Below are 22,753 nucleotides of genomic sequence, written 5' to 3' on the forward strand. Positions count from 1 at the left end.
CAACACCGACCTCCATTAGGTGCTGGAGTGATGCGACAAGGCTGTTAGAGCAGCCAGCAGAAAAACGCTTTACCGGCTGTGTTTCAAATATTTTTGAAACAATGTAAAACAAACTCATACCACAGAAACAGAAGATATACATAAGAGGCAAGTGGAGCTTTTAGAACTAAAAAAAAAATACAATAATCAAACCAGACGATTCAAGGATGGGCGCAACAGCAGAAGGAATGTAACTGCCCAACCTGAAGAAATGACTCAGCTGGTCAACACAGGGGAAGGAAGGAAATGGGGAAAAGCAGAGTCTTGGGGAGCTGCATGACAACCAGGCTCTAACAACTGTCTCTCCCGTTTCTAACATTTCCGCTCCCAAAGGCGGAGGAAAGAAGGTTTCAATCTGAAAATATATTCAATGAAATGATGGCTAAAAACTTCTCAAATTTGGTAAAGGGCACAAACCTACAGATCCCAGCACTGAGCGTGCCCCAACCAGGAAGAGCATACAGAAACTCATGCCAGGACCATCGGAAGTCCACCTCTGGGGCCGGCGCCGTGGCTCAGTGGGCGAGGCCTCTGCTTGCGGCGCCAGCATCCCACACAGGTGCTGGTTTGGTCCCAGCTGCTCCATTTCCGATCCAGCTCTTTGCTGGGGCCTGGGAAAGCAGTGGAAGATGGTCCAAGTGCCTGGGCCCCCATGTGGGAGACCCAGGGGAGGCTCCTGGCTCCTGGCTTCGGATCAGCTTCGCTACGGTTGTTGTGGCCATTTGGGGAGTGAACCAGCGGATGGAAGACCTCTCTCTTTGTCTTTCCATCTCTCTGTAACTCTACCTCTCAAATAAACAAAATAAATCTTGAAAAGAGAAAAAGAATTACACCTTTGCAAACAGAAGACAAAGAAAAAAGTCCCGGAGGCGCCTGAGAGCAACGACGCGTTACCTACAAAGGAGCGCTCATCTGAGTGTCGGCGTACTGCCCACCTGACACACGCAGGCCACAGGAAGGCACCCATTTTTGGAAAGGAAAGAACAGCCACTGTGAATTCTGTCTCTGGCAAAATGTTCCTCAGCTATTTTGCTGAACCCAGCGGTGAGACGAGAATCCCAGAGCAGAGTGAGGGGGGCTGCTTTCAGCAGTGGACCCCCCGCACCCACAGGCTAAGGAATGGGAGCCTGGGAGCCCCCACAGGAACACATGGATGGTATTCAACACCGTTTCGCGGTGGGCCACGTTCGCTTTGACGGCCGCTAACTGCTGCGGCTGTGAGCAGCGCCGGAGAACGCCCTGGGCACTCTGTGTGCGTCCAGTCACCATCTCCTGAGAGCCTCTCCTCTGCCTGCGCGCGTCCATCATCACCATTTCCCAAGCGCGCCCCTCTGCCTGCGTGCCCCATCACTATTTCCAGGGCGTGCACTCCTCTGCCTGCGTGCACCCATCACTATTTCCCAAGCACGCCCCCCTGCCTGCGCGCGTCCATCACTATTTCCCGAGCGCGCACTCTGCAGCACAAGTCCACGGGGCTGAAGGGAAGGCAGAGCGCGTGCACTTCCGGTGCCTCCTGCAGCCAAGCTGCTCCCCAGAAAGAGTGAATGACACCCCATGTTCCCTCACACCCTCAGCTAGTGGGCGGGTACGCAGTTCAATTCCTCCTGCGTGGACTGACCTATAATTCAGCATGGGGTCTGACAAGCAGGGCCCAGGGATCACGGGAGAATTGGCTCACACCACATCTACTTGATCCTGCAGGAAATGCTGCGGTGCCACCTTCCCAACGTCTGACCTCACCCCTGCACTCTCTTGGCCGTCGTCTGGTTGGAGGAAGCAGGGGTGCTTCAACCCCTCCGAACCGCTCTCCCCACCGCTGCCCCTGCACCGCCTCTGCCCACAGGACAACCATGGTGCTCCCTGTCCACATAGAGATCACACCAAGTCACTGTTCTGCTCCAAACCTGGTTTTTGGGCTCCCCATCCCCTCAGACTAAAAGCCAAAGCCCTCACAGCGGAAAACAGGGCTCTGTGTTCCCTCTCCGACTATGCCTCCCTCGGTCTCTGCTGTGGCCTTCATTGTGCCAGCTTCTGTCTTACCTCAGGGCCTTTGCACTGGCTGGCTGTCTGCCTGGGATGCTCTCCCTTCAGACACTGGCTGGCAACTCCTTCTCTTTCAAACCTCCTGTCCTCAGTGACACCCTATGTAAAACTGCAAACGCCTCTCCTCTTATCCCACTCTTTGTCCAGTCTCTGCCTTAGGAAGCACCACCTGAAACAAAGTACATGCTACATGTCTGCTTGTGCTGATGGTCAGTCCATCACCCCTGCTTTTATCTGTTTGGTTCACGATGTGCTCTGAACACCCAAGGCAGGGCTTGGCGCGCAGTAGGGTGAAGAAACACCTGTGAGCGAATCCATCTGATGACTCGTGTGCGGCCGCTGCACACGACACTGGAGAGACCCATGACACAGGAACACACACACACGCTACAGCCATGGTACAGACTGCAGATTCAGATGTACAGTAGCTGTCCACATCAAGAAATTATGATGGGGCTGGAGCTGTGGTGTAGTGGGTAAAGCCACCGCCTGCAATGCCAGCATCCCTTATGGGCGCTGGTTCGAGTCCCAGCTGCTCCTCTTCTGATCCAGCTCTCTGCTGTGGCCTAGGAAAGCAGTGGAATATGGCCTAAGTCCTTGGGCCTCTGCATCCACATGGGAGACTGGGAAGAAGCTCCTGGCTCCTGGCTTCGGATTGGCACAGCTCTGGCCATTGTAGCTAACTGGGGAGTGAACCAGGGGATGGAAGATCTCTGTCTCTCTGCCTCTGCATCTCTGTAACTCTGCCTTTCAAATAAATAAATAAATCTCTTTAAAAAAAGAAATTATGTGTAGATACGGTCTAGCCTCCACCTCTGTGGCCTCAGTCAACTACGGGCGGGCCAGAATTATTCTTTACAAAACTGAATCGGGGGTAAGCATTTGGAGTACAGTTCAGGCTCCGCTTGGGATGCCCACGCCCCATGCTGGAGTGCCCGGGTTTGAGTCCCAGCTCTCCTCCCTGTTCCAGCTCCCTGCTAATGTGCGCCCTGGGAGGCAGCAGTGATGGCTCCCAGGTGGGAGACCGCAGGATGGAGTTCTGAGCTGCTGGCTTTGGGAGGGAATCAGCAGCGAATGAGGGTCTTTTGTTGTCTCTAGCTCCCTGCTTCTTGAATAAGTAACTTAGAAACACTGCACTGTACTGAACAGGTACAGACTTGTTCTCTATCAGTATGCCCTGAGCTATACAGGATGAAGACTATTTACATGGCATTTACACTGTACTAGGTGTTGTAAGTCAGCGAGAGATGACTCAAGGCACGCAGCACAATGTGAACAGTGTATGTGCAAACGCTGCACTATCTTTTACAAGGGACTTGAACGTCTGCAGGTTTTGGCACCCGTGGAGAGTCCTGGAACCAATTCCCAGAGGATCCCGAGGGACAAATCTATGTGCAGAGAAGCCTGGAGGGCCACAGCCTGGTCTGCTCATGTCCCTGTGCCCTGCCTGCTACAATGCAAATGCACTGTTCTCACAACAGGAAAACCAGCGTCGCCTGTAGTAGGACAGCGATGGCTACCCAGGGCCCAGGGAACTTTTCAGGGCGGTAGAACTGGTCTGCATCTTAAGTGTGGTGGTGACCTGTCAACATCCAGGCACGGTATGCTAGGGACGGTGGATCTTAACAATAGGAATTCTACCTGAGGAAAAACCAAGCCCGGATGGAAGTGCTGTGGGTGCCACGTTCCGGCCTCGGCCGGGAAGGGCGGCTGCCACTTACATGAGCTCGCCGGACTTGAGCAGGCAGATCTCCGCGTCCTGCCCCACGGGCGCGTCCTCCATGTCCTCGGGGGTGAGCGAGTTGGACGTGGTGTCCCTGAAATGTTGTAAAAGAGAACACAGCTGTCAGCCCCCCAGCGCACCAGCTTCCGTACCTGACACCCACACCTTGGTGTCCCGCAGCCCCTCTCAGAACGCACGCGGGATCCTCACACCATGGAGACCATGCCCGAGGCCACAGCAGACTCCACAGGAGGCGGGAGGCACAGGGGCTGCTGCAGCAACTGCTCCGATGTCTTCCCTGGGGGCAGGGGACGGCATGAGCAGAAGTGCCGGCTGAGCTACTGCCACAGGCCAGGTTACCAGCGTCAGCCCATGACGGAGATGCCTGCCCTGCTCTGCGTCGGCACAGGAACAGGAAACAGGTGCCCAGGGCTGAGGGGGCAGGCAGTGGTTAGAGTCAAAAGGGCGGTGAGGGCAGAGCTAAGGTCTGTCTCCTCCTTCCCTCTCAGCCGTATCTGATGAGCACAAAGACAGCAGCAGCAGCTAGCATGGCAGCACAGCGGCCCCCTGTCAACGGGGACACGTTCCAAGGCCTCATGGTGCCCGAAACCACCGAGAGGACTGAGCTCTCCACCTTCACCCAGAATGGCGTGTGATTTCACAGTTCCAAGTTCCCTTCTAGTGTGGTCACGTAGTGTTTGTGGACCCTGCTGAAGGCAGGTAAGTGAACGGGGGAGGGGCACTACTGTACGGCCATGCCACAGGGCCCCAGCTGTGCTCCAGGGACATCGGTGCCGGGGAGGCGAGTCCCCTACACTGTGCCCCGCGCGGCAGACTAGGGCTCCACCACACACCGCAGTCAGGAGCCTATGAAATTCTACCTTGCGTGTTCCTGTATTTATTTGCCTCTGGAACATCTCAGCACCTGCCGAGTCACTAATCCTTACTGAGGAGGCCCAGGGGCCCAGGAGGTTCTTGGACACAGGGCTGGAGCCGGAAGTGGAGGCTCTGACTGTGGCTCGGGCTCTCCCTGCCAGGCAGGCCCCCAGGGAGCTCGGCCAGTGGCTCATGCAATTTCAAGGACCTCAGAGCCCAGCCAGCTCCTCTCCCTATCTGCCGAAGAGGACGCTTCGGTCCAGCAAGGAAAACTGGCTTGCCCACATGAAGGGCTTAATGAAGACAACCTCCCAACCAGCAAAGCCTCTTCCCAAAATGGGAACAGCCCCTTTCTCAACAGCCCCGGAGAGCTCTCCCCAAGTGTCCCGAAGGCAGGATACAATGTGCCCCCCCGACTGTGCCCCACCCAGTTCCTCCTGGGTCCTCTGTGTTCTTCTTGCCCAGCCAATCCCTGGGCTCTTGCCAGCCTGGCCTCAAGTATGTTTACTCCAGCCTCACCTGCCCTCTACAGCCCCTGGGCACCATGGGAACTCACTCCTGACCTGCCCCCAGCTGTGGAGAGCTCCCTGAGATATGAACGCGTGCCCGTGCTGGTTTGGGCACAGCACCAGACAGAGGAAGGGCCCCGCCCACCACCGAGGCAGACCAGGGCACACCAGGTGCAGCAGCACAGGCAGGGCAGCCGGCCAGCGGCAAGCGCCCTGGGCACGAGCCGAGACGGCCCTCCTCCTTCACAGCCACTCAGGTACCGCGCGAGGCTCCGTCCGGAGTGCAGCCATGACTCATGCTGGGAAGCGGGTGCACTGTGAGGGTGGCTGACCTGGGATGGCCGTGCTGGGGAAGGGTTCCACGGCTTCCTTAGTGAACTGCCAGATCACAGAGCCCAGAGCCCATGTGAGTCCGGGACCTGCACATCTGTGCGAGGTCAGGAATGCAAAGGGGAGGGCAAGGGAGCCACCTCAACGCTTGCGGAGCTTCTGCTGGGGAGTGACCCTGCAGGCACTGCTGCTGGCATTTCATGCCAGGTGCACAGATGTGGGCTGAGATGCTCCATCCTGCCACAGGGGGGAGTGCTCACACCACAGCGCAGGGCGTCCATGTGCTGGGTCTGGGAGCTGAGGCTCCTTGCTCATTCAGCAGGATCCCCAGAGGTCCCATTCGGGGCACCCAGGAACATCTGTGCAACACCCGGTGCACCTGCAGCAACAGCACCACACCGAGGGCCCGTGGAAGGTGACTGGTGGCTGAGGCTCTGAGATGACAAGGAGCATCTGCAGCCTGTTCCCACCCTCCAAGCCCCCAGCCCACACTCCTTCCCGTCACCCTGTGCACACCTATGTTGCAGCCCTGGTCACAGTGGCCTTACTCATCTGCCTCTGGGTCTTTTTTTTTATTTTAAAGATGTGTTTTATGTATTTGAAAGGCAGAGTTACAGAGAGAGAGAGAGAGAGAGAGAGAGAGAGAGATCATCCATCTGCTGGTTTGTTCACTCCCAAATGGCCACAGCAGCCAAGCTGGGCCAGGCCAAAGCCAGAAGCCAGAAGCTTCTCCTGGGTCTCCCTCATGGGTATAGGGGCTCCAGCACTTGGGTCATCTTCTGCTGCTTTCCCAGGCACATTAGCAGGGAACTGGATCACAAGTGGGGCAGCTGGGACTTGAAGCGGTGCCCATATGGGACCCCAGTACTGCAGGTCAGCCCCTGCCTCTGGGTCTTACATCCCCCTTGGCCACAAGCTCCTTGGAAGCAGGGGCTGCAGCCAACTCTCGCTGCCATGCAGGGCGGCCTCATCTCACTTGCTTTCATCCTTGTCTCAAGTGCATACACCATAAACGAGACACGACACAGGGCAGGACAGGGAACACGGAAAACTGCAGTTGCTTCTCCCCATTTCCCCTATTTAGGATAAACGGTGCCCCTGGTCTGTAGTTCCCTCTTCCTCTTCCTCCCCCTCCTCTGGCCTCACAGTGACAGACCAGCCCTGCCTTCCTCTGGGTAACCAGGGTAGCCTCCCCAGGCCCTGGGTGGATGGGTAGGTGATGTGGTCTCAGAAGTGATGATTAGGGACAGGGCGGTCCTCCCAATGGATGAAAAGTTGTGGGTCACTGCCCATTCGGTGCGCTGTGAAGCAACTGAGTAGGTTATGACCAACAGTGAGAGGGACAGAACAGAAAACGTCAATGCGATAACACATTGCAAGCTGCAAGGATAAATATGATTTTATGAAGCTTTCTAAATCATGTGCACACACATGCACACCTAGGTGGTCAGGTGGAGTGCATCTCTTACTGCAGGACGCAGTAGAAAATGTTTCAACAATTGTTAGAGAACGTCAAGGGATTAAAAAAAAAATAATGATGGGCATCAAAAGCACAGCCACTAGAGGGCACCCTGGCTCCCGCTACAGCCATTTCCTCCGCCTGCACTTAAGTCAGTTTTCTCAGAAGAATGGTAGATCAACAAGTGACCTCCTGCCCGCTCCTGCTCTGCCATGGGACCTGCCGCCAGCTGCTGGTGGCCTCGGACGGCTGATGCAGGCCACCTTTTCCTGCTGAGTCGCTGTCTCTTGAGCACACACGCAGGTCCAGCGACTGCTCATCCCCTGGGGGAGGTCTCCAGGTGCTCCCAGGCACCCTGCCGTGCACACACTTGCTGCTCTATAGCTGTCTGTTATGTGCCTCACAGGAAGGGGTTGTCTTTGTCTCAGATGCCCCCCAAGGAGGACATAACCGAGGCTCCACTTGAGAACCGTGAGGTTAATAAGGGCAAACAAACAGCATGACGCCCAGGGTCTGCAGTCCAGCAATCCACGCCTCTCTGGGTGAGGGCTCATGGCGGGCGCTGGAAAGCCTAGTACCTCCCTGTCACTTGTTTTTCATTTCATCACTGTACAACTCCGGGCCTGCAGAGGGCCTGGGGGCAGGTGCCCAGCCTGTCTGGACTGTGGCTGAGAACAGAGAGGCCCCCGGGAAGTTCCCCACCATCTCACTGAGAGTCCTTCCCAAGGGCTCCATCTACCTGTCCTCGCCAACCCAGCACAGGGACAGGTGTGGCTGCACCTGGCTCCCAGGGCGCCTCCGGGCCCCCAGCTCAGCCTCCCTCCGACTCATCTCTGGCCAACTGGACAAGCCTTCAGCTGCACTCCACAACGCAGTCACCACGAGCCACACGTGACTGGTTAACACTTCAATTCTTCAGAAGCAAATGCAACTGGAGAGGTAGCTCTTTGGCTGCCCTAGCCACACTTGAAGTGCTGACACAGAACTCTGGCCCCCAAACCAACTGAGCGGCTCAGTCCGCTGAGCTCTGCTGCCAAGTCTTCTGTGCTAGGATGCCAGGTTCTCAGACACACACATTCCCTCACATCCTGCAGCCAGGGCAAGCAGCAGGCACGCGTCTCTGTCCCCCCGTGGCACACGAGGAACTGCCAAGGAGCATGGCTGAGTGTCTGATAAGCCTCAGGCCACTCTACAACACAATAGGTTTGGCCTGAACTTCACGGTTGGCTTCTCCTTGCAATAGCCTCCTCCAGAGCTTAAAGATCCCGACTCGTCAGGCAGGCTTGCTCTAAGGTCTCTTTCAGAAGGCTGGGTGCCTTGGTCCACTCCGTCCTCTCAAGTCCATCACCCAACCTTCCTGTGGCCACCTGTCCACTGAGAAGTGTTCCAGCGGCCTCGTGGCTCCTGCTCTTAACGAACGCTCCACCCATTCATACGAGTTTGTAGTAAAAGATCACCTGCACGAGTTCACTCAACAAAGGCCTGAAACCCACCAGAGGGCTTTAGATCGTTTACCAGGGCCCCTGGGCAGCTCTGTCCCCTGGCTTTGCAGTCAACACAGACCCCGTGTGGCCCCCACCGGGCGAGCTCTTCCATCGGACCTCCTGCTTACTCGAGGGAGCAACCCAGCCCAGGGCCAGGCTCGTGGTAAAACCAGTGTCAGTTTCTAGGTCCTGGGGCTGCTCCTGCCCCCAGTCCCAGTCCCTGACTCCTGCCCTGAGGAAGAGCCGCACCCAAGGTGTGCCCAGCAGGTGGGCAGAGTGGCAGCACTGGGGGAAGCATCTGATGAGGAGTGCCAGGCAGGGGAGGGAGGTCCGACACGTGGGCAGGCGGGCAGCTGCTTCTGGCGGACACAGAGTCCACACCTCTACCCAGCACCCTCTCCCCCAGGAGCGGGTGGGGAAGGTGGCTCAGGCAGACATCGCTCTGATTCTTGCCCTGCTGGTGAGTTACTATGTTGGCTCACGGAGACGAATCACTAGAGTTATAGTGAGATCACATGCTTACTATCTGGGGGACTCCCAGGGTGGAGAAAGCACCCCAGGCATCTGGACGATTCCCTCCAGGGTGGGAGGGTCCCTGCCTGCTAAGGCGCCTGAGAGGTGCGGGTTTAGGTCATGGGGGTGGGGAGCATCCAGCCACGGGCCATGGAAGCCCTGTGAGATCATTTGGTCTGGGCCTACCAACCCAACTGCAGGAGGGCCTGGACATTCAGTAAATCTAGAGCAGGATAATTTTTAGGGTGATAATGTTGTATGGCCCATGAATCCATGTTCCAAATGGCCCCTGGCAGAAACATGTTTCCTACCTCTGGTAGGTGGGGCTGCCCAGGCCCTATGGCACACCTGTCACCCAGACGCCCCTGGTCCTTTGGTCTGGCCCTGATGGAGCCCTGAATTTCTATCTTCCAATTGCCAGTTGGCTATCACATGAGGCTGTAATTTTAGCTATGGTCCTCAGTATTCTCACTCTGCAGGTCAGAGGACCAGGTATGTGGGAGCTGTGTGCACACACAGACCCCAGCCCACAGTGTGCACCTTGCACTGGCCCAGCCCCAAACAGTTCCAAAGAGACGCATGGCTAGCAAATGAAATAATCTTAAGAGACAAATACCCCTGTCGTCAGGGGACTGCCAGAGCCAACCCTACTCACTGCTCCTCCCTGGTTTACAAACAAAACCCTCTCAGGGCCCTAGAGAATAAGCTCCAAACGAGGAGAGAGAGGACTGTCGGGGATCTCTGAACCCCAGAGTACGCAGCTGCAGGCTGGTCATGTGGATTCTGAGCTACAGGATGCGGGTGGCGTGGGTCTCGCAGAGCAACCAGCCGAGGGCTCTTAAACACTTGGCGGAAACCCGGCCCACATCACAGGAGTGGAGGTGGCCCTGGCCTCGTGAGCAAGCTCATCTCTAGAACCCACGGCCAAGGCGGCTCTGCCGGTGAGTCATTTCTCTTCCCCCTCGTGCTGAAAAGAAGACAGAGGACTGACCCCAGGCACGGCCAGGGTTCCCAGCCTCGCGCCTGCAGCAAAGCACAGGATAAAACGGGCAGGCTATGGCGCTCAGCTGCTCTCGGTTCAAAATCCATCCCTGCCACTGGTGGGAAAGCTGATGGCGCTGACGGCAACGGGGCCAGCAGAGCCGCCCAGGGAGTCGGGAGTCACTACCGAGATCTGCTCACTGAATAAGCTCCGTTTTCCTTTCTTTTCCACTTTGGAAGACAAGCTGTGAGCACAGCTGACTGTTCACTTTTTCTAAACAATATAAAGTAACAGACTGCTGGAGAAACTTTGGAAACTACAGAAAAATAGCATGGAGGGGAGGAAATAAGTTGGCCATAATTCCACCAGCCATAGGCCGTCTGTGGATGACATCTGGTCATCTTCTATGCTTTTGAAAAGAGTCAAAATTCTAATAGTTTATCATGCATTCTGGAACCAGGGTCCCAGAATGCACAGCAGAGGGAGTCCAGGGTTCTCAGGAGCCCCTGGGACCATGGGCGTTTGTGTACAGACTTCATGGGGACACTGGAAAAGATCATGGAAAATGCACGTTTTCTCTGGATCCGGGTCGTATTTCTGAGGGAAGGTCTGAATGTTTTATGAGATTCTCACTGAGAATCTTAGAGGTTTATGACTGAAAGAGTTCAAAACCATCCATTATCTAAAATAGTAACAGGTAATACTTATTTTGCACATTTACTTCGTGTTTCATTGTCTTGCACAATTTAAATGTACTACATTTTTCAAGTTAAAAGCAGATCCTAAATGTTTCAGTCATATTCTATTTTATGTCTGAATTATAATTTGCTTCATTGCTTATTTATTATAACTTTTATGCCACTTCCAAAGTTGTAGGTTATTATTTTATTTTCAGAAATCAACATAGGATTTTGATTATAGAAAAAAATACATTATTTTAATCTTTTCTGTAAGGGAAAGTGACTTTTAATACTTTATCTGCCTAGAACTGTCCAGTCTCAATCTGTTAATGTAAGCTGATCAATTACCACAAAGGAATCTGCATGGGCTTTTTGTGCTGAACGCGCAGTGCGGGGGTGAGGGCCCAGCTATAGGTGGAACAGGATGCTACAAAGAAAGGTCAGAGTGAGTTCGGCAATAATGGACGGCTGGACATGCCTCTCGAGAAACGCAAAGCTACCGGTTTCAGATTTTAAACGATAACAAGATGTTTTTGTTCTTGTGTGAATAATAACACACCCACCGCATCGTCTGCCCTACTTACTCCATGCCTCAGACAGCTATGGGCCATGCCTGCCGGCTGCCCTATCACCCTGGCAGATCTAGCACCTCGCGCTCAGTGACGAGCGGTGCCCCAAAGGGCAGGTCCTCAGCAGAGACGGAGGCAGGCAGCAGCAGCAGCGCCGCCACTGTTCTCAACTACACAGGTTCTCTGAGAGGACGAGAAAGGCCAGACAAGCTCACTCTCGTCTGGGCAGTCAGTATTCCGACTCTGCTGGACTTCGCAGAGGTACCGTCCAAACTCCTGCTGTTCTTCAAACAGTTCTCTGAGGTGCTGATGAGACAGGGCCCTGGGTCCCTGGAAATGAGCTTTGGGTGCTGAGTATCTGCAGGTCAGGGGCAAGATGGCCACAGCTGCGCCTGCACCTCCGTCACAGGTTACATCACCCTGTGTCCTGTGTGGTCGGAGGGGAGCGAGAGTCTCGCGGGGCCGGAGCCCTGGCCAAGACAGCCAGCCACTGGGTCTCTGCTGCAAGCCCAGCTCGTGGCTTCGTGGCCTTTTGGCTAAGGTCAAGTATAGCCCACCCATCTGATGTCCTGCTTCACTGGGGTTCTCCATTGTTAAGAGACCCCTAACGCCTAGCCTGCTCATCACAAAAGCTAAGGCAATATTCCCTTCCTGGGAAATCTACCTTGTAAGAGATTCCTGGAGATCAAAGAGTCTTCAGGATACGAGGCTCTGATGGGAGAATGTGGTAATGGTGACAGATGATAAAGGGCAAAGTACGGGCTGGGACGAGAAGAGAACGGCCCCTTCCCTGGCCATGACAGTCGTCAGTCACCTGCTGGGCAGCCTGGGCTCTGCTGGCACTTGTTTCCCCATCAGTGAGTGGCCTTCGTAATTCGAGGCAACCAGGAGGAAGAAGAGGCAAGAAGGACTCCCCACCCCCAGGCCCAGGAGTCCTGGTCACCCCCACACACCCCCGCTCCCCAGGGACCTTCGACAGGGGGGTGGGTCCTGGAAGGGGCACTGCCTTGGCCTTCAGAGTTTAACAGAAGAGGGCCAGAGCTGAGTGGGCATCTGCTGTGAGGCGTGGGAAGGTGAAGACAGGTGAGCCCACTGGCCAGCGTGGTGGCTTCTGCTTTGAAAAATGAGCACAGGGTTCAATAGAATGTGCCTGGGGGTCTCCTGTGAGCTCTCTCCAGGAAGGGTGAGACCCTGAGAATTTTAAGGCAAAAAGAGTCCCTCAACCAGCCGCAGTCATTTCCCAAGGCACGGCTGTCTCCAGGGGACTCTGCAGTGCTGGTACTGAGCGCAGCAGTGGCTGGGCTCTCGGTGGGAAGGGGGTGCCTCCCTCTGCCCCAAGCCTGACTGCTGGGCTTTGGCTCACAGGTGTTCATCGGAGGAGTCACCACAATGGAGGACGAGTACCTCGACCCCGGGTTCTTCATCAACTCCACAGAAAGCAGCCAGGAGCACGAGTGCTTCTTACGCTTCAGGAAGGTCTTCGTGCCCTGCGTGTACCTGGCGGTGTTCACCTGCGGCCTGATAGGCAACTCCCTGGTGCTGGTCATCTACATCTTCTACCAGAAGCTGAAGAGCCTGACAGACGTGTTCCTGATGAACCTGCCCTTGGCTGACCTGGTCTTCGTCTGCACTCTGCCCTTCTGGGCCTATGCAGGCCTCCACGAGTGGGTCTTTGGCGAGCTCATGTGCAGGACCCTGCTGGGCATCTACGCCATAAACTTCTACACGTCCATGCTCACCCTCACCTGCATCACCGTGGATCGCTTCATTGCAGTGGTTCAGGCCACCAAGGCCTACAACCAGCAGGCCGCGCGCAGAAGCTGGGGCAAGGCCATCTGCACGCTCATCTGGGTGGCCTCCCTCCTGGTTTCTCTGCCACAGATCATCTACGGCAGTGTCCTGCACCTCGACAAGCACGTCTGCGACTACCACGGCGAGGAGATTTCCACCGTGATTCTTGCCACCCAGATGGCTCTGGGCTTCTTCCTGCCACTGCTCGCCATGATTGTCTGCTACTCGGTCATTGTCAGGACCCTGCTTCGGGCTCGCGGCTTCCGGAAGCACAAGTCTCTCAAGATCATCTTCCTGGTAGTGGCCGTGTTCTTGCTGACCCAGACGCCGTTCAACCTGGTGAAGCTCATCCGGAGCACGAGCTGGGAGTACCACGCCATGACCAGCTTCAGTTACGTTGTCGTGGTGACGGAGGCCGTCGCGTACCTGAGGGCCTGCCTGAACCCTGTGCTCTACGCCTTTGTCGGCCTCAAGTTCCGCAAGAACTGCCTGAAACTTGTGAAGGACGCTGGCTGCCTCCCTTACCTGGGGGCCACAAGTCAATCGAAGTCTTCTGAGGACAATTCCAAGACGTGCTCTGCGTCCCACCACGCGGAGGCCACCAGCATGTTCCAGCTGTAGGCCTTGGAGACGCACCTCCGGCACTTCCTGAGCACAGCTGTGCTTCCTGGACGCGACGAAGAAGGCTTTGTTTACAGCTTGTGCATCCCCACAGGGAAGAAACCAAACACCGGCTAGCTTAGAAGGCGGCTTCTCAGATGCCAGCATACTCTGTTCTCTCCTTGAACCCCCAAGGGGCTCTAAAATTTTTAAGGGCTTTCCTTCCTCCACCCCAAGAATGGTGACAACAAGGGGATGCCGTGTGACAAGTCTATGGTCTCAGGTACTCCTTGAGTGGGACTGAAGGTCAAAGATAGGAACAGAGTCGACAAAGCTGTTGAGGGTCAGGGGAGATGAGGACCTGTCTGTCTCCTGGGCAGGCAGTGGAGATGAGAAGGGCGCGTCCTCACGGCTCCCACCTCCCTCACCAGGCACCTTGCAGAAAGGAGATCAGGCTCTGCTCACTGGGGGTCTGACTTTCGCACAGGGCGATGCAAGATGTGTTCCCTCTGACTGACGTTGGAAGGACCAGCACCAGGGACTATACACAGGCTAAACAAATCGGACTGCCTAAACAAATCCAGAGGGCCACGGCATGCTAGAAAAACGTGAGAAACTCAGATCGAGGCCAATGCATCCAGGCAGCCCTTTCGGACTGGCTTCTTGGGTGGCTCTGCTCCCTTAAAGATGAACTTTTCAGTGCCTGCCCCCTCACCCCCCACGCCAAACAGCATACGTTTCATGACCAAAAAATAAACACTTTTTACGAGTCTCTACACTGCTTGTCCCTTGTGTGCATTTTCCTCCAGGGTGACATGTCTGGAATCTAGCAACAAGCCACTTCTGGGCTGGGAGGAAGTAAGTGAAGATCACCGCCCCGCTCGTTCACTGTGGTTTCCAGCCCCAGGCCCACCACAGGGGCCACCCTTGCCTGACTTCTGTAACAGGGCCACGGGATGAGGGGTTGTTTGAAATGGCAGACTTCTGTTTAACAAGCTTGAAGATGCTCTGTAGGTTCATGCATCCCCAAATCATTCCTCCACTATGGAGAAACAACGGGCAACAGCTAAGCAGAATGCCCAGGGAGGCAGGCCCCATCGGGCTTAACTGTGTGGTTTGGGGGCTTGGGTGGGCAAGAGACCCAGGTGGAATCCCTGCCGCCCCCTGGGTGGGAAGCCCTGAGCCAGTCGCTGAACCTCTGATCAGCTGTTTCCTTTCTCTTTGGCATCATCTGGATCATAGCGGAACCCACCTCTCACGGCTGGTGTGCAGGGGACCTCAGGGGTGCATACAAAGCCCCCGGCACAGTTTGTACCCTGGGTAAGGGGCTTCCAAAATGGCAGCAGTTGTTCATTCTTACAAGATCTGGAAAAAGGTAAGCCCTCTAGGCCAGCCCTGCAGGTCAGCAGGTGAGGGAGGGTCTGCTGAGTGCCTTCCCGAGGGGCATGGCAGGCCAGTGTACCCTGGGCCAGCCGAGCACAGGCCAGGCCCTGCAGGGCCCTCCAGATCTGGGGCACCGCCCCAGAGGTCACTGATATGCCGCCACTGGGACCTCTCCTCACTGGGCTCAGGCCACAGGGGCCACCAAGTGCTTCCTCAAACAACGGCGCCTGCCCACTGCAGGGTGAGAGGGCTGACAGGACAGACCTTCCTCTCCCTGGCTTTCAAGAGGGCTTCTGTCCTCCTGCCTTTGCACATCCACCTTAATGTGAAGCCCCGCATACAGAGGGGCCGCTGGTCCCTGGCTTCCCTGACAGTGTCCCAGCCCTGGACGCAGAGGTCCTTGTGGGAAGGGAGAAGCAGTCACGGCTGCGGGCTCTGCACAGGAAGAAGCATGAGGGACTGGGAGGCAGGGCTCAGAACACTCGCACTGAGCTTGGAGATGCCCCCGCCCTGCCCCTGTGCACCTCTGGGCAAGTGTCACAGCCTCCCCAGGGCCCCAGGGCCCCACCCACACCACGGGCTGAGGACAGCCCTCCCTTTCAGGTGCTTGGGAGGCGAGAACAGTACACTCCATGGGCTATACTTGGGGCCTTCCTGGCCACGGCATTCTCAGAGGACAGCTGCTGGGACCACTGGCCACCTGTCCCCAGGAAGAGCCCAGCGGCGGAAGCCCCCCCAGGCACCCCCTGCTCCCACACTCTCTGGGCCTTCCCTGCTGCACCTGGGTGCAGGGATCATTTTTCCAACTCCTTCCTGCATTTGCATCAACACTGGCACTGCACGTGCAGGCTGCCGAGGGCCTACATGTCTGGACCTCGTTCCCTCCACACCACAGCCCAGGAAGCAGGTGACACTGCTGTTACGGTTCCATGCCACAGAGGAGGAGAGTGAGGTCACATCTGGGGCCGAGCCAGCCCAAGCTCAAACTGGCTCCCCTCCTCCCCCACCTCCCCCTCCCCCTCCCTGCCCTCGGCTCTCCCTTCTGCTCATGCACAGCAGCACAGGGCCTCAAAGATCTGCAGCTCCAGGAGGGCTGGGCGACGGGGTCAGGCTGAGTGTGCACCCTGCCTGAGGCCAGAGTGCGCAGGGTGCAGACTCCCCCACAGGGTCCCTACTCCTGGGGCAGTGGTTGTGCTGAAGGGCTCCCGCCGTGGTCAGAGACATGGCAGAAGCTGCAGGGGAGTGTGCTGCCTGACTGCACGGAGCCAGGGGCGCCTTGGGAGTCCAGGTGTTCTCCAGGGGCACTCTGGAGATGGGAGATGGGAGATGGAGCCAGAGGCCAGAGAGGAGGAAAGGTTAAAGCCACTGCCAGTGAGAGGTGGGGACAGAGCAGAGAGCTGGGGGCTGGGAGTGGTCAGGGTGGCTGCTCCGATCTTTGACTCCAAGGGGCCCAAAGCAGCACCCCATTCCAGGTGCTCTGGCCTTCCCGGCCCAAGGGAATTGTGTGCTGTTTTGTAGGAGCCTGGCACCACCATCTTTCAGAGAAAGCCAGCCCAGAGATTAAAACCTGCCAGAGCTCACGCAGCAGGGCCAGGGCTCCTTGCCCGCGAAACCGCATCTTTCTCTGCCCCCACATGGTTTCATGCGAGTGACAGGCCGCAGGGCACCCGCCAGCTCTGAATTCATCTGAAGGCGGAGACTGTGGGTTAGCCCAACAACAAGGTGGCTTTCTAGCCTTAACCATGATCACCATATCCTGTTCTCGTTTCGTTTTTGAGATGCCAGGTACTGGCTCTCCTGCTTGGTGAGGAATCCAGCAGACACCGGAAGCAAGCGCCCATCCGGGAGCATCTGCTGGCCATTTACTATGTGGGTGGGTTCGGCGAGCTCACTTAGCGTCATCTAGAAAAGGCGATGAGGCCACAGGGTATAGCAGAAGCCAGGCCCGGCACAGCCTGGCCTCACCGCTCAGTGTCACACATCCCGCAAACAACACACGTCCCCTGTACTTGCATCCCCAGCCCCCACCTCAGCTGCCTCCCAGCCCCGCTGCTGGAGCTGAGCCCCAGTGAAGGGACTGAGTGCAGGGGGCTGAGCCCGGAGCATGGTGCCTGCAGGCCAGCAACCTGACCAGGGGTGTCTCACCTGGGAGAGCTCCTCACTGCACACAACCTGTGCACCTGGCCTAGAAGCAGCCATGACAGGGTGAAGGCTGTGCAGTGGCCGTGGCAGTCAAAGCCTCAGGTCCTTGCCAGCCCTTGTCCCATATCCCAGCCTCATTCACCAGCTGACTGCCTGCCAGCTCAGCCCTGGAAACAGCACCATTCGAGCCGAGCTGGGGCCCTGGGAGGTCGCTCAGGGAGGCCACAGTGCCCTGCCATGCCCCTATGAGGCTGGAATCAGGGACCCTCTCCTGTCTCAGCACTGCCAGGAGGGAGCAGGCAAACAACTTATTCAGCCCTAAGCACGTGCTGTGTGCAGAGGCGGGGCCTTAGCGACTACAGGTTCTAGGCGACGGGGCAATGGGAGAATGGGGCCCAGAGAAGGCAGTGGAGCCCTTCCCTGGGCTGGAGGGAGGCCTCTGGGTCCAAAGCCTGGTCCTGACCCTCATAACAGTACTACCAGACTTCTGCTTCTTCTTCTTCTTTTTAGAATTTATTTATTTGAAAGGAAGAGTTACAGAGAGAGAGAGGGAGAGACAGACAGAAAGACCTTCCATCTGCTATTTCACTCCCCAACTGGATGCAACAGTTGGGACTGGCCAGATTGACGCCAGGAGCCTGGAACGCCGTCTGGGTCTCATAGGAGACCCAGAGTAATTGGGCCATCTTTCTCTGCGCTAGCAGGGAGCTGGATTGGAGATAGGACAGCTGGGACTTGAACTGGCGCTCACATAGGATGCTGACATTGCAGATGGCGGCTTAACCTGCTGTGCCACAATGCTGGCCCCTCCAATCACTATTTCCTTGGCTCTTTCATGACAATGATTTTTTCCTGTTTGAAAATCCTTTCCCTTCTTGGCATCCATATTACCATTTTTCCTTTTATTTCTCTTGTTACTTTTTCTTTGTGTCTTCTTGCACTCCACGGGCAAGAATTGTCTCTTTCACTTCAGTTTGTGTATTTTCCCTTGGGCAATTTCATCCACTTCCCCAGCTTCACCTAGTGGCATTTGATTGATGTTTTTTTAGATTCCTGCAGTCACATCTCCAAAGGTTGATGTGTCCATACCTTTTCCCTCAGCACCTGCCTTGTGTATCCAATTTCTTGTTGAATTTCACCTGGATGTGCACAAGCAACTCAAATTCAACAAGTCCCAAAATGAAATTACCTTCCTTCTCAACTTGTTCCTTCCTCTGCATGCTCCAACGGCCCAAGCCCACCGCACACTGAGGCGCTGGCCCCTCTCCCCGGCGCCCTACACCCGGGGGCCGGCGCCCACACAGGCCTTCCTTCTGCTTCTTGACCTGTGAAATGGCTGGGAACCCGTCCTCCTGGAAGGGCTGTGCGGGCCTGTGTGAGGTCACAGGGAAGGGCCCCTGGACAGGACAGGTGCTCTGGCACTGCTCCCTCCTGGGTCACTTCTGTGCGTGTGCTTATTTCTGTCTCTTTCCTGTCTCAAATCCAGGCCTCTGTATCCCCCACCCTCACCCCCTACTCTGCTTCCCCAAACTCTGGAGTTTTTGGTTGGGTCTTAGACTTACGAAGAAAAGGATCACAAGAGAAAGCTACTAGACGTGCCTGAGTTTGTCTCGAGCTAACTGACAAAGAACAAAGAGGCGTCTGACCGCCTTGGAGGGCTGGCGCCTCCAGTGCAGTGACCCAAGTTCCCATCAGGCAGCCCCAGATCCGCCCTGGAGGCCGAGGCCAGTTTCATTCCCTGGAGCAGTTCCTGATTTCCCAAGACCCAAACACGTGCATTTGTCAGTGGTCAGAAAGTCTTCTGTTTTTGTTCCTATTGGGAAAGGGGAAGGGGAGGGGTGAAAGGGAGCTACCTTCCCAAGCAGGCCACAAGAGGTGGCAAGGCACCTTCAAGTCAAAGATGACCTCCCAGATCCTTGGGATCCTGGTCCTGCCCTCCTTGCCACCTGCCCACCACGCTTGCCAGGTGAGGAAGGTAGAATGCAGCCTATGCGAACAGAATGGAGCAGGCCTGGGCACCCGGGGCAGGGGGTTGGGGAGAATACACTAGGCTCAAGGAGACAGGGAAGGCTGCAGAGGGAAGAGCACCAGGAAGGTAGGAAAGGCCAAGTCAAGAGTCACAGTGCGTAGAGGCTGCCGTGGACTCAGCGAGCAAGTTGGCTTCACCCGTGCGGCCACAAGCGAGTTCAGTCCCTCATCAGGCGACAGAAGGTTTAACCGAAACCTCCTCTCTCACCACCCAGGAAGAGTGGAGGCAGAAATCCTGGGTCAGTGTGACAGGTCAGCCCCAGCCCTCCCTGGGACTCTGGGCAGGAGGACAGGAAGGGAGACATCACCGTGAGTTGGCAGGAGCACCACACACGCCCCTAGCTGGAGGGAAAGCTGGGCCTGGGGAGCAGTCAGTGCTACAGAACTGCACCCAAGCCACCAGGGAGAGAAACACCTTTTCTTGTTTTCCTGCGGGTCCCAGGGCATAAATGTCTAACGCTTTAATATGGTAGCACTTTGTTTCTTTCAGGTTTTTAAGAACTGGCCCTTAGTGGGGATGTTGTAGCACCACAGTTAAGGGGCCCGAATTCCATATCAGAGTGCCAGGCCTGCTTCCAATCCAGCTTCCTGCTAATGAGCACCATGGCAGGCAGCAGCTCACGCTGTTCAAGTACTTGGATTCCTGCCACCCACACGGGAGACCTGGATGGAGTTCCAGGCCCAGCTCCTGTTGCAGGCATTTGCAGAGTGAACCAGTAGATGGAAGCTCTCTCTCTTTCTGTCTTTCAAGTAAGTAAAATTAAATAAAACAAATAAACAAAAGGTAGTGGTTTTGACACAGCTCTCCTTGCAGATGCTACAGGAGAACAGAGGGCCAAGGGAGGGCAGGTACTGAGGGACACCCACGCGGCTGGTGTTCCTGTCCCTCAGAGCCTGCCCCGACAGGGGACTGCAGCCTTCTCTCCGCAGCCAGGCCCAGGCCACTGGTGATGAGCAGCGTAAGGCACAGGGCAGGCTGGGGAGCAGAAAGTCCCTCGGGCTCCTCAGGGTGTAGGGTACCAGTCTCATCTTTGCATTTACTTCTGTTGGAGCTGTGGGGCTTTGGCAGGGCGCACCTGGAGCTCAAGGCCTCTGGAGCAAACGTTACCACCCAAGACAACTGCCCTGCCCATAGCATCGTTACCACGCCTGACCAGTGTTTCCAAAATAGGAACTGCACTCGCACCTACTAACAGACACCTCTTGACTTAGGGCATTTCCTGTCCTTCCTGCAGCTGCCCCTCTGCAGCTCCCCCAGGCCCTAGCAGCCTGGCTCAGGGTGTCCATGGCACGTTCTGCTCCATGAGCACTCAGTCTCCCTCCCCTGGCAAGCCAGGGAGGTCGGCGGTGCGGAACGCAGGGCCAGGAGCCTGGGGGCCCAGGAGCAGATTCTGCAAGGGCAGCACGACGCTCTGAGCAAACGCCACAGGCAGCACAGCAAGGGTGCTCAGTGAGTTGTGTCCTCTCCCCCAGCTCACATGTTCAAGCCCCGGCTCCCAGGACGCACACCGGGCCTGTACTGGGAGATGAGGCCTTTAAAGAAGTGAGGCAGTTAAAATGAGGCCATGCGGGAACCTGACCGTGGCCTTACAAGAAGGGATTTGGAGATGCAGCGAGGCACTTGGGGGCACACCCAGGGACGGCCATGTGCAGAGCAAGCAGAGAGCAAACCAGCCCTGCCAGCACCCTGACCCTGGCTCCCCAGGCTCCACAACCCCGAGGACACAATCTCTGTGGTTTAACCACCCAGTCGGTGCAATCAAGTAAACGAACACCATCACTCAAGCCAAGAAACAGGTCTTCACGGAGACTGCTGAAACCAGGGAGGCCCTCCGACACGGCGTAGCACTGACCCTGCCCCACACCCGGGGCCAAGCCGAGCACTGCCCCAGGGCACCCTCCCTCCCTCTAGCAAGACGGCCAATCCCACTTTGAGCTCTCACTTTGCCAGTCCTCTGGTGAGGAAGCACCGAGTCGGCCATGCAGCGGGCACGTGGGAAATAGGAGTGATATCTACTCACTGTTCGGCCACATTTGGGTCAAGAGAATCTGTTTCAGTGGGTGTTTCAGGCAAAGAAGAGCCGGACTCCTGTATCTGGCACAGCTCCTCGTCCGTGATGATGTCGAACACAGCATCATCTGGTGGCCTGCAGTCGGTGCTTGCTCCTGGGGGGCAGAGGCGGGTCAGAGAGGAGATACACACACTGCTAGGCACAGCAGGGGTGGGCCTGACGTCAGGTGTGGGGGTGCCGTGTGCAGGACAAGCTCGGTGGTCACTCAACTGACAGCTGTTCTGTCCAGACATGAGAGAAATGGCTGTTGGGACATTCCAGAAAAGCAGAGCAGGGACCACAGATGAAATTGAACGTGCAACCTAACAGACATTTCCAAGTCAGGGGCTTAGAAAGGCTGACCTCATATAGGTTGTCTCAAGTCTCCTACTCAGAAGGAAAAAACCTACCAAGCCATTTCGGGGAAAGACGTTAACAACAGTGAAAACCCCCTTCTGTGCCACCGAGTCACAGCCAGTGCTGACGGCCTCTGGGGGCAAGAGTCTGCACTGCTTTCCTCAATCCACTGCTGCTCTCCCTCTGTCAAGGCTGCAGCAGGCCCTGGGCTGCCAGCCAGGGCCCCTGTGTTTGACCTCACAGCTTCTTGCCAGGAAGGCCACTGTAGGGATGCTGCTGTGCCAGCCACCCACGCACAGTCTCTAGCATAGGTCATGGAAAATGTTGAGGGCAGAGCTGAGGCAAAACAAAACAAAACAAAACAATACGAAAGAAAGAAACCAATTAGCAGACAGGCAATGTCAGATAAAACCAAGTGATCTCAGCACACTGGCACGGTGCCAGTCTCTGTTGTCACTGCAACACAACACACACCAAGGAAAGCTCCTGGGCTGGCACGCAGGAAGAATGGTTCTCGTGAGCTGCGTGTCCCCAGCTGCCTTACCGCACAATTACTGGGACAGGCTCTGCTCTACAGGGAATGTTCTTCCTCTTGTCTCCTGCCTGTACACTGGAAGGCTTGAGCCTTGACTGAAAAGGGGATCATGGAATGGTTTATTCATACAGGCCTAGCCACATCCCTGAACCTGCTTTCTGAGGCTGGCAGGGGTACAGGAAAGTGGGTGACAAGGATGCAAAATGATGTCCACTGAGAGAAATCAAAGAAATCCTAAGTGGAAAGCTATACCATGTTCATCGATGGGAAGAGTCAATTTTATTAAGATGTGAATTCCCCCTCAAACTGGTCTAGAGTATCAGTGCAATCCCACTGAAAAGCTCACATGCATTTTTTTTTTTTTGGTAGAAACTTACAAACTGATTCTAAGATTTACATGGGAAAGCAAAAAACTTAGAGTAGCCAATACTTTTATAGAAGATAAAATCGTTCTTCCTGATTTTAAGATGCTTTATAAAACAATGATAACCATAATAGTATGGCCTTGGTCAAGGCACACACACAGATAAATTGAATGCAACAGAAAGTCCAGATACAGACTCACACATATAAGGTCAACTGATTTTCAACAAAGGTGTGAAGGCAATTTGATGGAAAAAGAATAGACTTGCAAATGGAGCCACAACTATGCATAAAAA

At 55.8% G+C, this 22,753-nt stretch overlaps 2 protein-coding genes across 2 annotated transcripts in view; one reads left to right on the forward strand and one right to left on the reverse strand.

Annotated features, from left to right (window-relative positions):
- The window catches only part of FYCO1 (FYVE and coiled-coil domain autophagy adaptor 1), a 76,531-nt gene that overhangs the window by 14,512 nt on the left and 39,266 nt on the right, over nt 1-22,753 (reverse strand). The window contains exons 14-15 of the mRNA XM_062200705.1: nt 21,173-21,317; nt 3,804-3,899 (exon numbers count right to left, since the gene is read on the reverse strand). Of these exons, the coding sequence (XP_062056689.1) occupies nt 3,804-3,899; nt 21,173-21,317 (241 nt within the window). The remainder of the gene's footprint in view (nt 1-3,803; nt 3,900-21,172; nt 21,318-22,753) is intronic.
- On the forward strand, nt 9,864-13,619 carry CXCR6 (C-X-C motif chemokine receptor 6). The gene is made up of 2 exons (XM_062200138.1): nt 9,864-9,917; nt 12,573-13,619. The coding sequence occupies exon 2, from the start codon at nt 12,597-12,599 to the stop codon at nt 13,617-13,619; it is 1,023 nt and encodes a 340-aa protein (XP_062056122.1). The 5' UTR covers nt 9,864-9,917; nt 12,573-12,596.

This window comes from Lepus europaeus, chromosome 9 (genome assembly GCF_033115175.1).
Source record: "Lepus europaeus isolate LE1 chromosome 9, mLepTim1.pri, whole genome shotgun sequence".
NCBI classification, from domain to species: Eukaryota; Metazoa; Chordata; class Mammalia; order Lagomorpha; family Leporidae; genus Lepus; species Lepus europaeus.